The sequence below is a fragment of the Limanda limanda genome, chromosome 2 (assembly GCF_963576545.1).
Source record: "Limanda limanda chromosome 2, fLimLim1.1, whole genome shotgun sequence".
NCBI lineage: Eukaryota > Metazoa > Chordata > Actinopteri > Pleuronectiformes > Pleuronectidae > Limanda > Limanda limanda.
In genome coordinates, this window is record NC_083637.1 from 17,165,324 (window position 1) to 17,180,078 (window position 14,755).

General features: G+C 41.5%; 1 protein-coding gene across 1 annotated transcript; it reads left to right on the top strand.

The window, feature by feature from the left end:
- The first annotated feature begins 1,205 nt into the window (after positions 1–1,205).
- Positions 1,206–3,911, top strand: LOC133023604 (ATP-sensitive inward rectifier potassium channel 12-like). Its single transcript, XM_061090676.1, has 2 exons — positions 1,206–1,297; positions 2,276–3,911. Exons 1-2 carry the CDS (start codon positions 1,206–1,208, stop codon positions 3,909–3,911), a joined length of 1,728 nt encoding a protein of 575 aa, XP_060946659.1.
- Positions 3,912–14,755: the final 10,844 nt, after the last annotated feature.

Genomic DNA, 14,755 nt, shown 5'->3' on the forward strand with positions numbered 1-14,755 from the left:
ACGACAAATGGAGTAATGATTTTCTCAACGGCAAAAAAGTTGCAATCAAGCAGGATTGCGATAACGAAACTGTGAGATAAACTGAACTTCTATAATATCAATCCTTATTTCATGGATTGACAAACAGATTGGCGGTTTCGTGGAAAGATGGGAGATTAGGAAATGCAAGAGTAAGTGGAACGCCTCAGTGTGTGATGATACTTGACAAGGTCAGAATCCTATGGCAGAATCCCAGGTTAAGTTCAACCAGTGTTGAACTATTGTTAAATACATTTGGAATTGATGAGGTGATGAGACAGAGGTGTGCAGATGAATTGACGTGAGCTGCAGCCAGATTACCTTGCCCTATACACACAGACACACACACAGACAGGAAGAGAGATGATCTGGGGACAAAAAAGATACAAGAGAAAACCGCAAAGACATGGAAGCAAAGGATGGTGCAACTGCAAAAACAGGATTAGCTTAAAACTTTCCCAGAGAGTGAAGCCCAATGACATTGTTGATCTTCCTTTAGCACCATGAGTTTCACCAGGGCATTGGTGAGCCCTGGTCCCTGATCATCTACTGGACAAGATGTTGAAATTTTTTTTGCATTGAGTCAAAATCTTAATTTCTCCATCAAACAGTTTATGATACTTCTAAACTCTCCCCTTCAGTCTTAGCAGTAGTATATGTGATGTTAGCATGCTAACATGTGAAACAACAGTGACCATGGAAAACAAATAATGCAGCATTTATAGTACTTTACTATTACTTTAAATATAGTAATAGCGTAGTACTACTAGCATGTGATTTATGTGATGCCTACATGTTAGAAATACTTGCACGATTGACAAAGGTGAGCATGGTAAACAGTATACAGGCTAAATACATTTAGCATTTAGCTTACAGCACTCATGTGTTCAATTATGGTCTCACACAGCTGCTAGCATGTTTTGTTCTAATTGAATCGTAGCATGCTAACATGCCAGGCAAACACAGAAATGCTCAATGTCGATATCCTCTTGTTTAACCCCTGTATGGTCCCATTGGATTTGTTTTGCTTTAGACAAAGTCCTCGACCTTCACATTTTGAATTACTTAAGAAATCTCCTCTTTGTCCCCTTTCTTGACAGAAAATGTGTCATGAGAAGACAGTGCTGATAACAAATGCAAGACAGACCTGAGCTCATACCTCCCCCCAGTCCAGCAACAGTACTTTAATGGTTGGAACTGCCCGCCCCAACCTGCATTACTGCCCTCGCAGACACAGCCTGATGATCACCGGTGCCATGGGAGCGGTGCGAGTCAACAGGTGAGAGGGGATGGGAAAAAGAAGTGTATCAGTGGCCACAGTGGTTTTGACTGCTGCTAAAATAAATATAATCATCACATAATTTATGTTCACTTGCAATTTACAATGGGTTTATAAGTTTATCAACAGGCAAATTTGGGTGGCCAGGTTATGCAAAAATATCTGACTAGACACCCTCACATGGATCATTTGACCCCTGGCCTCTAGATCAAAACCTCTATAAAGAGTTTATTTTAGCATTTATAACTGCAGAGCAAAGAAACAAACAACCTTCATAAACGACTTATCAACCTTTACACACCAATTCCTTATTAACCTTTGCTTAGAAATTTAATTTGAACAAATATATTAGTATGAAAGTGTAAATAGTTTGATCTTACTCTCATAATGACTAAACCTAAACCTAGTAATACAAAATAAAAAAATGATAATTTAACCATTAATGAAGTCTGTCGCTATTTATAAATCTATGTAAATGGTTGTGTCATAAGTAATGGGTACCAAAACATCACAGACATTTTGTTTAGAAGCTGATTTTGGTTGCTTAAATTACATTTGCCAAAACAATCTGGTTAGTTATTCCTATGAGCCATTCTCTCTTGCAACATTACCTGTGAAATTAAAACAAGCTTGTCAGCAACAGGGTTGTGTTATATGGAATGACCGCCTAATTTTAAATTTTTCCATAGCATATTTCTAACAAAAGGACAAAAGAAATGTACCCTGCGGCACAAGCAATGGACCTTCGTCATCTCCTATCTACGCACTGCATGAATCATTAACTCAGCAGGATGCTAGTGACTGTTAGTTGCTACCTACAATTGAAAATCACTTCTTTTTTAATTTTAAGGATCCGTTCACCCTGTGGAGTGTGAAAATAGAAAGCTTGAGGGCCATTGCAAAGATTAAAAAGGGGACCCTGGGGTTTACCGAATAGTCAATTCTCTTAAACTTACTTCTTCTTCTTGCTTCTCCCAGATACAGCATCGTTTCCACAGATGAAGATACCCTGAAGATCTCCATGTTGGGCCTTCACAACGGCCACAGTCCTCTGACTCAGCAGACCCTGTCGGGGGCCTGCATGCAAGGTGAGGAAGGAGGAGAGTGTCCGGGAAGTGAAGAAAGAAGAGGGGCTTTGTCTCTCAGGGTAACAAATGAGCCAATTGTCCACAACAGCTGCCGTGCACCACCTTCACGTCATCTGGGTTTTGATCTGGGCACCGGCCGCCTGCGCAGCCGCTTTGTGAAGAAGAACGGACAGTGCAATGTGGTGTTCAACAACATGGAGGACAAGCCACGGCGATACCTGGCTGACATTTTCACCACCTGTGTGGACATACGCTGGCGCTACCTGTTACTCATCTTCACCACCACCTTCCTTCTGTCCTGGCTGCTGTTTGGCCTGGTCTTCTGGGGAGTGGCGTTCGCACATGGAGACTTTGACTTTCTCCTCCCTGTTAAGGACGGGGATCCTCGGAGTGGTTTAGAGGGAGGAAAAGACGAATGGCGGCCATGTATTCTCCACATCCAGGGCTTCATTGGGGCGTTTCTCTTCTCCATAGAAACCCAGACCACCATTGGATATGGTTTCCGGTGTGTCACTGAGGAGTGCCCAGTCGCTGTGGTGACTGTGGTGGTGCAGTCCATCGTGGGATGCATTATTGACTCCTTCATGATCGGCACCATCATGGCAAAGATGGTGCGGCCCAAGAAGCGGGCTCAGACCTTGCTGTTCTCGCATAATGCTGTCATCGCTCTGCGGGATGGTAAGCTGTGCCTCATGTGGCGTCTGGGAAACATGCGCAAGAGTCACATAGTTGAGGCGCATGTTCGTGCTCAGCTCATTAAGCCAAAAGTGACGGCAGAGGGTGAGTACCTCCCTCTGGAGCAAACAGACATTGACGTTGGCTATGATGACGGGTTGGATCGGCTGTTTCTAGTGTCTCCTTTGGTGGTGGTCCACGAGATCAACAAGAACAGCCCTCTGTATGACATGAGCTGTAGTGACCTGCACAAAGAGGACTTTGAGATCGTGGTCATCCTGGAAGGAATGGTCGAGGCCACAGCGATGACCACTCAGGCCCGCACCTCCTACTTAGCCAAAGAGATTCTATGGGGCCACCGCTTTGAGCCTGTGGTCTTTGAAAAGGGTGACCGCTACCACGTGGACTATTCCCGCTTCCATAAGACCTATGAAGTGCCATCTACGCCTCACTGTAGTGCCAGGGAACTGAGCCAGATGAAGGTCCGTGGTGGGCAGTCCTCTTCCTCCAGCTCGAGTTACTCCAGGACTCCCTCACCGCTTGCCCCAAGGCCGTCCCGCCACCTCCTGGGCCCTCACTCCCCCAGTGCTTTTTGCTACGAGAACGAGGTAGCTTTGTGTTGTGGTGACGATGAGGATGAGGAGAACACAAAGAAGGAGGCGGGAAGCCTGAACATAAGAAGTGACAGAGAAGTAAAGATGAGAGATGAGATTCACTCGGGTTTCAAGGAGACATTTGTGGAGGAGCAGACAGCGGAGATGCTGTGTGTTCTGGACACAGAGAATCAAATCAGCCTTGACAGACTACAGCCCACCCTACCTTTATACATCAGCAGAGAGTCAGGAGTTTAATCAATGGTAATGGCTGCCCTTCCATTTGTTTCCTCTCTTTGTCTGTGTGCATCCAACCAAAGTATTGAACCAGTGTAAAAGATTTAAGATGGTGGACACATTTTAAACAGTACATGTGCTGAAAGAGAAGGATCTTCTCTGAAGCTGTCACAAACTCAACTCAGCTTTAATTCATAACTTGCTCTGGTTTCAGGTATTGCACACACACAGCTGCAACATCAGTATCTATAAAAAACTCAGCTCATCTACTTTTGAACATAGTGAACAGATATTTCTCTCAAGTGGCAACTCAACAACTTTACTGGTTTCTTGTTTTATTCAATATAACCTGTGTATGAGTGTCAGTTGTAGTCAAGCTTTTTTGTTCTTGATTTCCATTCTTTTCTTCTTTTGTAAATATGGTATGCTTTTGTTTTCATTTTAAAATGAACATACATCATACGCAGATAAATGTTCAAAGAAAAAACCTATTTACTTTAAGGAAGCATGACGCACATGCTCAACTTCAACAAACTTTTTTTCTCTGCCTAAAAATAAATGATCTCTGTATTTTAAACTTCTGTCTTCTGGCTTAAGTTCTGTAACTTATTTTATAAATGAATTATTTTCTTCTCTCATGATTTATCACAGTTTGTTCAACAAAAGAAAGACAAATACAAATGAAGGACACATCGAACAAAGGAAACAACAAGTTACACATGTACAGATGAAGAACAAGCACTTTATTCTTACTTTAATCATTAGATAAAACACTTTGCAACAGTGTCTGAACAAAACACCCAATAAAACAGTAGTTTTAATGCTTGAATTGTATTTGTTGACTGTCTGTTGCATTTACACAGCATCCATCCATCCACCCTGTAAACCACATGTGTACAATTGGTTGAAATCACACAGATCATTTTTGTCTTACTTTCACATCAAAACATGAGCAGTTGCTCTTTCTCTATTATCGGCATCATTGGATAACTGATAGAGCAAAGCCAGAAACTGGGGACCTCCTGTGTGCTGTTTGTGCAGTGCAGTGAATGCTGACACACATCTAGTAGATGGGTTGTCATGACATTTTTCAAAGATATGCATGTTTGCCACACAACTTATCACTGCTTGGATGATGCCCTGATCTTTCATCTCAATCCATTATTTTTGAGTAAAATGTCTCTATAACTATTGCAAGTACTACCATTTAATTTAGTACAAAAATTCAGGTTAAATTCTGATCCCTTTCGTCAAATTGTTTCCTCCCTTTTGTATGAGATTGTGCCCTGCAAAAAGACTTGACCGTAGCTTGATTAATCAACTGATTTAAAAGTGAAACAATTACTTGAGACAAAGTAGATGCAATTTGATAAAACACTTGACAACAAATAAGAAAAATAATAATCAAAACAATGAACTTGCTAGATCCAGAGTGTGTCTAAATGAACAGGTCCACGAGACGGAGAAGACTTCAGAGTTGTTAAGAAACTGAAAAGAAGTTACTGGATGCGACCCCTGTTTCAGATCCATACCCAATTTGAATTGGTTCTTCTTCTTTCTTGGGTCATATCCCACCCCTCCACAAAATGTCATGGAAAATAGTTAAGTAGTTATTGCATAATCCTCTTGAATAACAAATACAGATGAAAAGCTGGCGTTTGGCGGCACTTGAGGGTCTGTGGCAAACTCCATCTAACTCTATAGCAATTGTTCTTGTAAATTACAGAGAAGTATGTGTCACAGTACCTACAACACTCTTCAGTGACCCAAATACAGTCATTCCTGGTTCTGTCTACAATGACAAAACCTAGCGAGTGAAGGACGGATTGAAATTGATGAAACACAGAGATTAAACTCAGCCTGGCCACAAGGGGCTGAAAGGTGAACATCTTTAGGTGAAATAACAGAAACAAAAAGAAGATCAGGAGTAAGTGAAGTCATTAGTGTAGTGGGACCAATTGTTTTTTGACCGCTGCACATGCTCCCCCATGTGGTTGAACAGTGACACCACAGTGGTTGGCAGTGCCAAAGAACCAAATTCAGTTTTTTAATTGATCACTAAACCGTTTTCTCATGTTGCTTTGTTGGATTTTGTTATTTTATCCTCAGCAAATGACTGATCATTAATTATACCAGTTTGAAAAAGTGGTTTCTGTGATATTTCTGTGGATAAAGAGGAGTTAATGTAAAGGTCTCCACCAAGGGGTCCTATTATAAAGTAGACATTACAAAAAATGGAAGTTAATGCAATGTCCAGTAAGGATAGCAGTACATATGAAATGTGCGTGTATGTGTGTATGTGTGTATGTGTGTTTGCGTGAATGCAAGTGTGTTTAAATCGTCAACAACTTCTGCATACTTCAACCTATTTCAACTTTCAACCAATATCAAAATGTTTCGATCATTCAGGACATTCCTGCTCTTGTTTTTCTTCTGCCAACCGCAAATACTTTTTCATATATTCAGGTTTTCAACAGAATGTCCAACGCTCTTTACCTGTTTGTATTAAGGAAGCATCAAGGGCAGGGACAAGAAGAGGAGGATCAGCAAAGTCAGGTTTGGATTTCTCAAAGTTTTTTTATTGAACATCATTGAGACATGTTTTAGGTTTTCATGGTGGAACTTGATTTAAATGACCACTTTGAAACTAACTCGGGGTACTAAGAACCAAGGAAGGACTAAACACACTGTAATGAAATTAGGTTACCATTTAATATATGATTATTATTCAAGTCATTATCTATCTGTGTGAAACTGACCAATGATCTGGGGCTATTTCCTTGTTCTCAAATGCTGTAGCTGTAAAAGGAAACAAAAACCTCCTTTTTTGTATGTTTTAAATCTTGACAATCCTTCGCTGGAATTTTTGGTTATAATTGTTTCTTCCACGATAGAAAAACAGTCAGATTGGAAGTTCCCCCCATCAGATTCCTCTTCTGTAATCTAATCGAGCGATCTTTGATGTGGTTAGATGTCGTCTCGCGTCTCCTCTAATAGGTCGTTTCCCCTTCTTGCAATCTTCCTCTCTCCCTGCTGTCATCCCATCCTGCTGTTTTCTGGTCCTGGTTAATTAACCGCACCGTCACACCCCCTGTCATCAGGGTCCATGAGGGAGAGCAGCTGGGTGACCCCTGTGACCTCTGCTAATGCCGCTGATGGCTGACTAGGATCCTACCTAATAAGTTGCTGTGTGTGTGAGTGTGCGTGAGCGCTTTTATGTGCCTGACACCCTGCGTATCTTCTTGCCCTCTCTGGCCTAACTGGCTGTTTGTGGCCTCGGGCTGTGCGACCAGAGCCAGTGACAGTGTGTGTGCTCAGCAGGGGACAGTATTTAGACACTGGGAGCTGTGGCCAGGGGATCTTTGATTCCATAATGAGCCGTGTTGTGTTGTGGAGCTGTGAAGCAGCTCGCTGGGGGGACAGAGGAGCATTGTGTGCAGCTCGGGCTAAAGCAGAGGAGGCCTGACTGAACTGGGCTGGGAAGCACCACAGGGCAAACATCTTCTGGATACGTCTGCCTGTCTGTCTTTCTGTCTGTCTGCCTGTCTGCCTGTCTGTCTGTCTGTCTGTCTGTCTGTCTGTCTGTCTGTCTGTCTGTCTGTCTGTCTGTCTGTCTGTCTGTCTGTCTGTCTGTCTGTCTGTCTGTCTGTCTGTCTGTCTGTCTGTCTGTCTGTCTGTCTGTCTGTCTGTCTGTCTGTCTGTCTGTCTGTCTGTCTGTCTGTCTGTCTGTCTGTCTGTCTGTCTGTCTGTCTGTCTGTCTGTCTGCCTGCCTGCCTGCCTGCCTGTCTGCCTGCCTGCCTGTCTGTCTGTCTGTCTGTCTGTCTGTCTGTCTGTCTGTCTGTCTGTCTGTCTGTCTGTCTGTCTGTCTGTCTGTCTGTCTGTCTGTCTGTCTGTCTGTCTGTCTGTCTGTCTGTCTGTCTGTCTGTCTGTCTGTCTGTCTGTCTGTCTGTCTGTCTGTCTGTCTGTCTGTCTGTCTGTCTGTCTGTCTGTCTGTCTGTCTGTCTGTCCGTCTGTCCGTCCGTCTGTCTGTCTGTCTGTCTGTCTGTCTGTCTGTCTGTCTATCTGTCTGTCTGTCTGTCTGTCTCTCTGCCTGCCTTTCTCTCTGTCTGTCTGCCTGACTGTCTGTCCTCCTAACTCTGGTATTTTTAATTTTCTTGTATTTCTATGACAAACTTCTTTCCGTATAATCAGTCACGCTTCGATAGCGAAACTGTTGCTGATAGGATTATTGTAATAAAATATGAACTTTGTGCTCGCCTGGAGGATTAAAGCAAACTGAGTTCCTAACTACAACATCCCCAGTTTGAGAAACTTGCTGCGGGTCATTCCGATCTATTTAACTATCTGCAATAAAATAAAGACAAAAAATGCCTTCTTAAGTAATTAAAATGAATGTCAATAATATATAATTGTGTTGGAATTGTGTACAGAGTTAGTTCTTATGTCTTCAAGAAAAGGTTCAAACATTTGGTTAAATATGCTTTCTAACAAAAACCTAAAACAATAGCACGTAGTCGTGAGCGGTTCTTCTAACCAGAAGGTCGGTGGTTTGATCCCAGTTTTCACCATTCGGCACCAGTCCTTGGGCAAGATTCTTTGCCCCTGAATGTGTGTTAATGGGTGAATGGACAAAAACTATACTGTAAGGTGCTTTGAGTGATCATCAAGACTAGAAAAGTGCGAAAGAAATACAAACCAAATACAGAGCACATTAACGTTTTAACAGGTGAACTGTAGAAGGTTAATATGTGATACCTTTGCCCACCACCAGGATAACACTTTCCCTCTGTTTCCAGTCTTTCTGCTAAGCTAAGCTTCTGGCTGTAAATCTAGTTTTAAGACATTTTTGATTTTGTGGTTGTATGTTGCACATTTCAAAAACAAGAGATTGGGAGGACTGGGAGTTCATTCGGCACCCGTTAGCTCAATTTCCATTTTGTATTGTTTATATACACTTGCATCAGGAACATTCATTGCTGTATTCTGTTTTTGAAGTTGAAGTACGAATTTGTACACAAAGAAGTGAGACACATTATTTTTTGTATCAGAGTTTTCTCAAGTTTAATTTATACATACCAGTTGGCTTCTAACTCTAATTCTATTTGTTTGTGTTTAGTAAGGAAAATGTCCCAGATTTTGTTCTGTATGAATTTTGCAGAATGTTACATTCCCTCTCACATCGCACTTTCTCATTGTATCTACACTGTCTAAAGAATCCCCTCATGAAGTCTATCAAATTTACAGATATGGCCATTTTACAGATAAATTAAAGCCCCAAATGCACAGCCATCAGTAATAAAACTTACTAAGTGTGTTTTATATCCTCTGTTTTTTATCAAGTTGCCAGGTTCACCAATGATACCTGCAGTCTAAAGTTCTCATTCTGACATCCTCTCTATATATACACCTATGAATGATTCCTCTGGGAAAAGGACAGATGGAAATCTTTCTGTCCTTTACAGGCTTCGTGACAAACAGTGCCACTGTCACACAGTGCAGATATTAGGATGCTAATATTCATTCATGCCGTTTTTTAAGAAATCAAAATGACAGACACGAGGAATGTCATAAATCACCATATTTCTCTCTCTCTCTGCTCCCAAATATCCCATCCATCTTTCTGTCCCGTTGCAGCCTTTTTATCTCTCCCAGTGCTCGGACAACAACAGACTCTTTCATGTAGCCATCTTTTCCCTCAAACCCCTCAGGCCCTCTCCTCTTCTCTTTGGTTCACACAGGCTAATTAAATGCTCAGAAGTCATAATTTGAAAGTCTGCTCCACTTTCTCTCTTTCTCTGTTTTGTCTCTCCTGCTCTTTTTTTTTTTTTTTTTTTCAGGAAAAGAAATCTCATAAAACACATATTTGAGTTATTGGCCCTGGTGGCATTTCAGTGTTATTGGCCTTTTTTATTTTTAAATAAAGACACAGATGTTGTTGTTGTTTTGAAAAAAGAAATATCACTTTATTTGTGGTTTTGGTTCATTTCACATTAAACACATATAAGACCACAGCAAATAAAATGTTATGTCCCATTTTTTCCTTTTTATTTGGGGATGGTCCGGTGGTTGAAATATGTTTAATAATTTATTTTGGCATTGGGAAAACGGAGTGACAGATCTTTTTAAAAACAAGGAAGGGCGAAAGATGGATAAAAAGCAGCGAAGATTTAGATTTATTTTAAAAGATTATTGAAAATATTGAAAAAACAACCCAGTAAATGGAAGCCTCAAATCAAAAATATAGCCAACAAATTAGTTTTAAGGTGCTTTTCAGAAATGTACACTGACTTAGCTTCATTTCAATTTCATATTCCCAAACTGTAATGGCTCCAAATCTCTGCCAAGGCCCAACAATCCACTTTAATTAGATCAAGCTGCATTAAATATCAAACACTCATACATACCAGTTCACTAAATGTGCCTTCATTGTTTAAACAAGATGCATGAGTTCTTTTCCGGGGAAATCGTAAAAAAAAGTCAAAACATCCTTTCTCACATGTTAAAGAAAGTCAAAAAATAAACTTTTGGATCCTCTCACTGATTCTGATCTGCATCAAAATGCAGTGGCTTCTTCCCTCCACTTCTTTTAAAATCCATTCAGTAATTTTTGTGTAATCCTTCTTACAAAGAAACAGACAGGGGTGGACACGCACTTGGCAGAGGTTAACGTTAAGCCCAAGTCCTGATAAACAGCCGCGTATCTAACCATTTAATTCAACACATCCTGCATTGTTGGTGTTTTAAAGAGTAACTGAGTCAAGAGGCAGGAGTAAACAAATAAATAGTTTTAAAAGTAAATTTGCTTCCCTTTATTTGCGATACCATATATTTTGGCAGACTGTAATATATGAGTCACATCACTGAGCCGCGTGGCCACAGCAAAAGAAGGAGGTGCACACAACAGAGCTATAACAAGTATACAGGAATAGATCTAAGAGGAGAACTTAAACTAACAATATGTGATCAGTGAGACCAGCAGAGTTGAGGTGGGTGCATGAGTGCAAAGATGAAGCAACACAAACCACACAGGTGTCTCAGGCAGGAGAGAGCCAGCAACTTGTTTCACAGAAGCAGCAGCTGGCACACAGGGTCCAGATGTGCGATGAACATGTCACCCTGCTGATGACCCTCTGCTGATGCCCCGCCCACCTCCGGTACACCTGCAGAGAAACAGGTCATCACATCACACATGATATAACTGAGTGAAAATGGGTCAAACTGATAGGTCTCAGAAGCTTGTGGATATGGTCCCATAACATAACCTAATACCCTGTGGCTGTGTGTGTGGGGGAGTCATATGTGGTCCCATGTGACTGTGTCAAGAGTCATACAAAAAGGAAAGCATGTCCCCATAACATATCACTCAATTTAAAGACATATTTTAAACTTCGATTAGGGCTTTGTTTAGGGTTAGGGTTATGGTTGAAGGGTTGTAAGTTGTAAGCATTGATTTGTTGGAAATCAATGTAAATGTAATGTCCTCTGAGTGCATTATGCGTGTGCATGTGCGTCTATGTGTGAGTGTGCGTGTGAAGCTGTCTACAGCATCTCATATAAGCTGTTATTTTTCTACTTAACTCAGGTGCAGGCTGATTGAAGCAAACCTCTGATATTAAAAGATGACAGACTTGAGAGTTCACCTGTTTCCATATGATCCCACTTTACTTTACCTTAATTTACTTAGGCACTTTCTACTGTATTACTGCTAAGAGGGATATTCTTTCTCCCCTGTCGGTTTGATTGTTGGTTAGTTTGTTTGTTAGTTAGCAGAATTAAGCAAAAACTAACATGAAACTTGTTGAAAAGATACGTTCTGAGCCAGGGAAGAATCCATTAAGTTTTGGTGCAGATTCACAAATTTATATTAACTTTTTTAAACAATGCAAGATTTCCATTGATCTTGATGAGAAAAAACTGTTCATGTTTAGGAGACAGATAGATAGATAGATAGATAGATAGATAGATAGATAGATAGATAGATAGATAGATAGATAGATAGATAGATAGATAGATAGATAGATAGATAGATAGATAGATAGATAGATAGATAGATAGATAGATAGATAGATAGATAGATAGATAGATAGATAGATAGATAGATAGATAGATAGATAGATAGATAGATAGATAGATAGATAGATAGATAGATAGATAGATAGATAGATAGATAGATAGATAGATAGATAGATAGATAGATAGATAGATAGATAGATAGATAGATAGATAGATAGATAGATAGATAGATAGATAGATAGATAGATAGATAGATAGATAGATAGATAGATAGATAGATAGATAGATAGATAGGGTTAGTTCAGCATGTGCTACAGGGCAGTCGTCAGGCACAGAGAGAACGATAATTACTCCAACAACAACAACCACAATGACACTACACATCACCACGGTTACCGTACATAACCTGTTACAAAAAGTGTTCCCCGGTAATAAGGTGCTTCACCTTCACACACTGAGATTCACTCGTTGGATGAATATTTGCAAATTGGTGCGGGGTCAAATAAAAATGTGGATCTTGTGAACACTCTTTTCTTAGTGCCATGCCAGCTTTGTTATTTGACGACAATGACAGAGTCAAGTTACAAACAGCTCCACCAGTGTAACAGGACATAGTAGTTTATTCATTTAAACTTTAATCGGACACATAAATCTGTTTCCAAAAGTTCAGGGAGGAAACATTTATAACAAGTGACTTTTTTTTTCTATGTTGCAGGGGGAAGAAATGTGAGAGAGTCTAACAACCAACTTAAATGCATGACTAAACAGCGTGCTGGCATGTATGACTGAGGGGCAAAACCGTCATAGAGTCACAACATGAATGCCACCATTGTCCATGTCACCATCATCCCCATCTTCATCACCACCACTACCCTCTGAGATCTCACATCCTCCTGCATCTGAGTCAGAGGCGTAAACATAAAATCTGTTGATGACCTTTTCCTCCCACTTTCCATCACTCGGGTTTAATTTTTTAAACCTCACGTCATGTTCTCATCGTTTTCTCCAACCGTCTTCTTTATCTCCCACTGTTGTTCACTTTTCTGTGCCTCCGCTTCTCTCGGTCAGGCTGCAGTTGTGGCAAAGAGATGCGGACACAGCAAACCGCCTGAACAATAGGCCATTCATGATAGCCTGCAATGCAATGATGATCCTGCCCTGCCCTCCACCCCCCACCCTGCACCAGCCTCCACAGCTGCACAGGAATGTGGTCCAACAAGTTACCCTCCTCCTCCTCCTCCCTGCTGCCGCCACCACCATCCCTACCACTGCCACCACCTCGCCAGTGCTGCCGCCATCGCAACCGAAGCCCCTCATCCCCAAATAAAAAAGACGAAGAAGGCAAGAAACTATAGAGGAGGGGGAAACTGTGCAGACAGAGCACAAAGAGAGGATTCATGCTCGGCCACATACACTCCCAGAGGAGAAAGAGAGGGGGACCCATTTAAGTGTGGTGCAGCTGCACTAATTCACTGGGTGAAAATAGGCGAAAGAGGAGTGACAGAGGTCAGATAGCAGAATCATTTTTTATTCATCCCCCAAGTATAGCGTGTCACTGCATCATCACCACTTACAAAGTATGCATGACAAATAAATCAAGTGATAAACCCAGAAAAACACCTGCAGCCCTCGGTGGCATGAATTCACCGGTTTGTTCCAAGATTTTGAGCCGTTCCCATGCATTCTCTACCACTGGGTCAATGGCCCATTAGAAATCCCAACAGGACCCTCATTTTTCATTTTCAATCACACGTCAATATCGTACTTCAGATGACACCCGGTCACAGAAAGTCACTTCTTCACCCACAAAACCGTCCGATGGGTTGTGGAATCGGCGTCTCCCTTTTTTGAAGACATGCTGCAAATCAGCGCACAGGTCTCAGACATTAGCTGGAAGAAGAATTGTTGACGAGATGTACGGCTCAGCGTGAAAGTCAACATATTTGAGTCACATGAGGGTCAGAATTATTGATAGTCTGGAGTTGGAGCTGGAATTCCCCGAGCAAAAGCCACTGACCTCGACTGCTATTCACACAAAGCCTGAGAGCAGATTTCCTTTATGAACAGAGAAAACACAGCGAAAAGGCTGCAGAGCATGAGAAAAGCCCTCGGAGCTACAGATAAAAATCATTTTTCTAAAAAGGCGTTTTCAACCTCATGTAGCAGGGACGTGCTGTGATGATATCTGCAGAAAAGTATCCCTCTGTACCAGCCTTTTGCAATTTCTGATATATAATTTTGGCTTGTTTTGTCGAGTTCGTCATCATTTGGAACAAATGACGCTATTCATTTCAGGCCCAATGTGCCTATTGACATGGGAATGAATGCTTTCCACCAATTATCCATCAGTTTAATGCAGAATGTGACCCAGCATGTGAATATTTGACCGCTGTGCATGCTTCCCTTATCTGCATCCCTCTCACACTCTCTCCCTCTCACACACACACACACACACACACACACACACACACACTATCTCCATCTCTCAGTTTTTCTCTCTCTTTGACTTTTTCCTCCACCGTCAGATTTCAAGAATTTCCCCTGGGAGTTGTTCAAGTATCGAAGCCAAAGCAAGAGGTCATTCCCTTTCTTTTCTCTTTCTCTTTCTCTTCCCTTCCTTCTTTCTCCCCCCCCCCCCCCCCCCCCACATGTCTGATCACCTAATTTTCTATCTTCAAAAATATATTACAAAATATAGTCAGAAAGTAATTCATCCACCCCGATCACACAACCCTGAGGCATCCCAATTTCATCCAGATCACACGTAGGGGAAAAGGGGGCTTCCTGTTTGTCAGTGTGCACCTGAAGGCCTGACTCTTTGACCCCCTGTCGATGCATGATCTTTGTTGTTG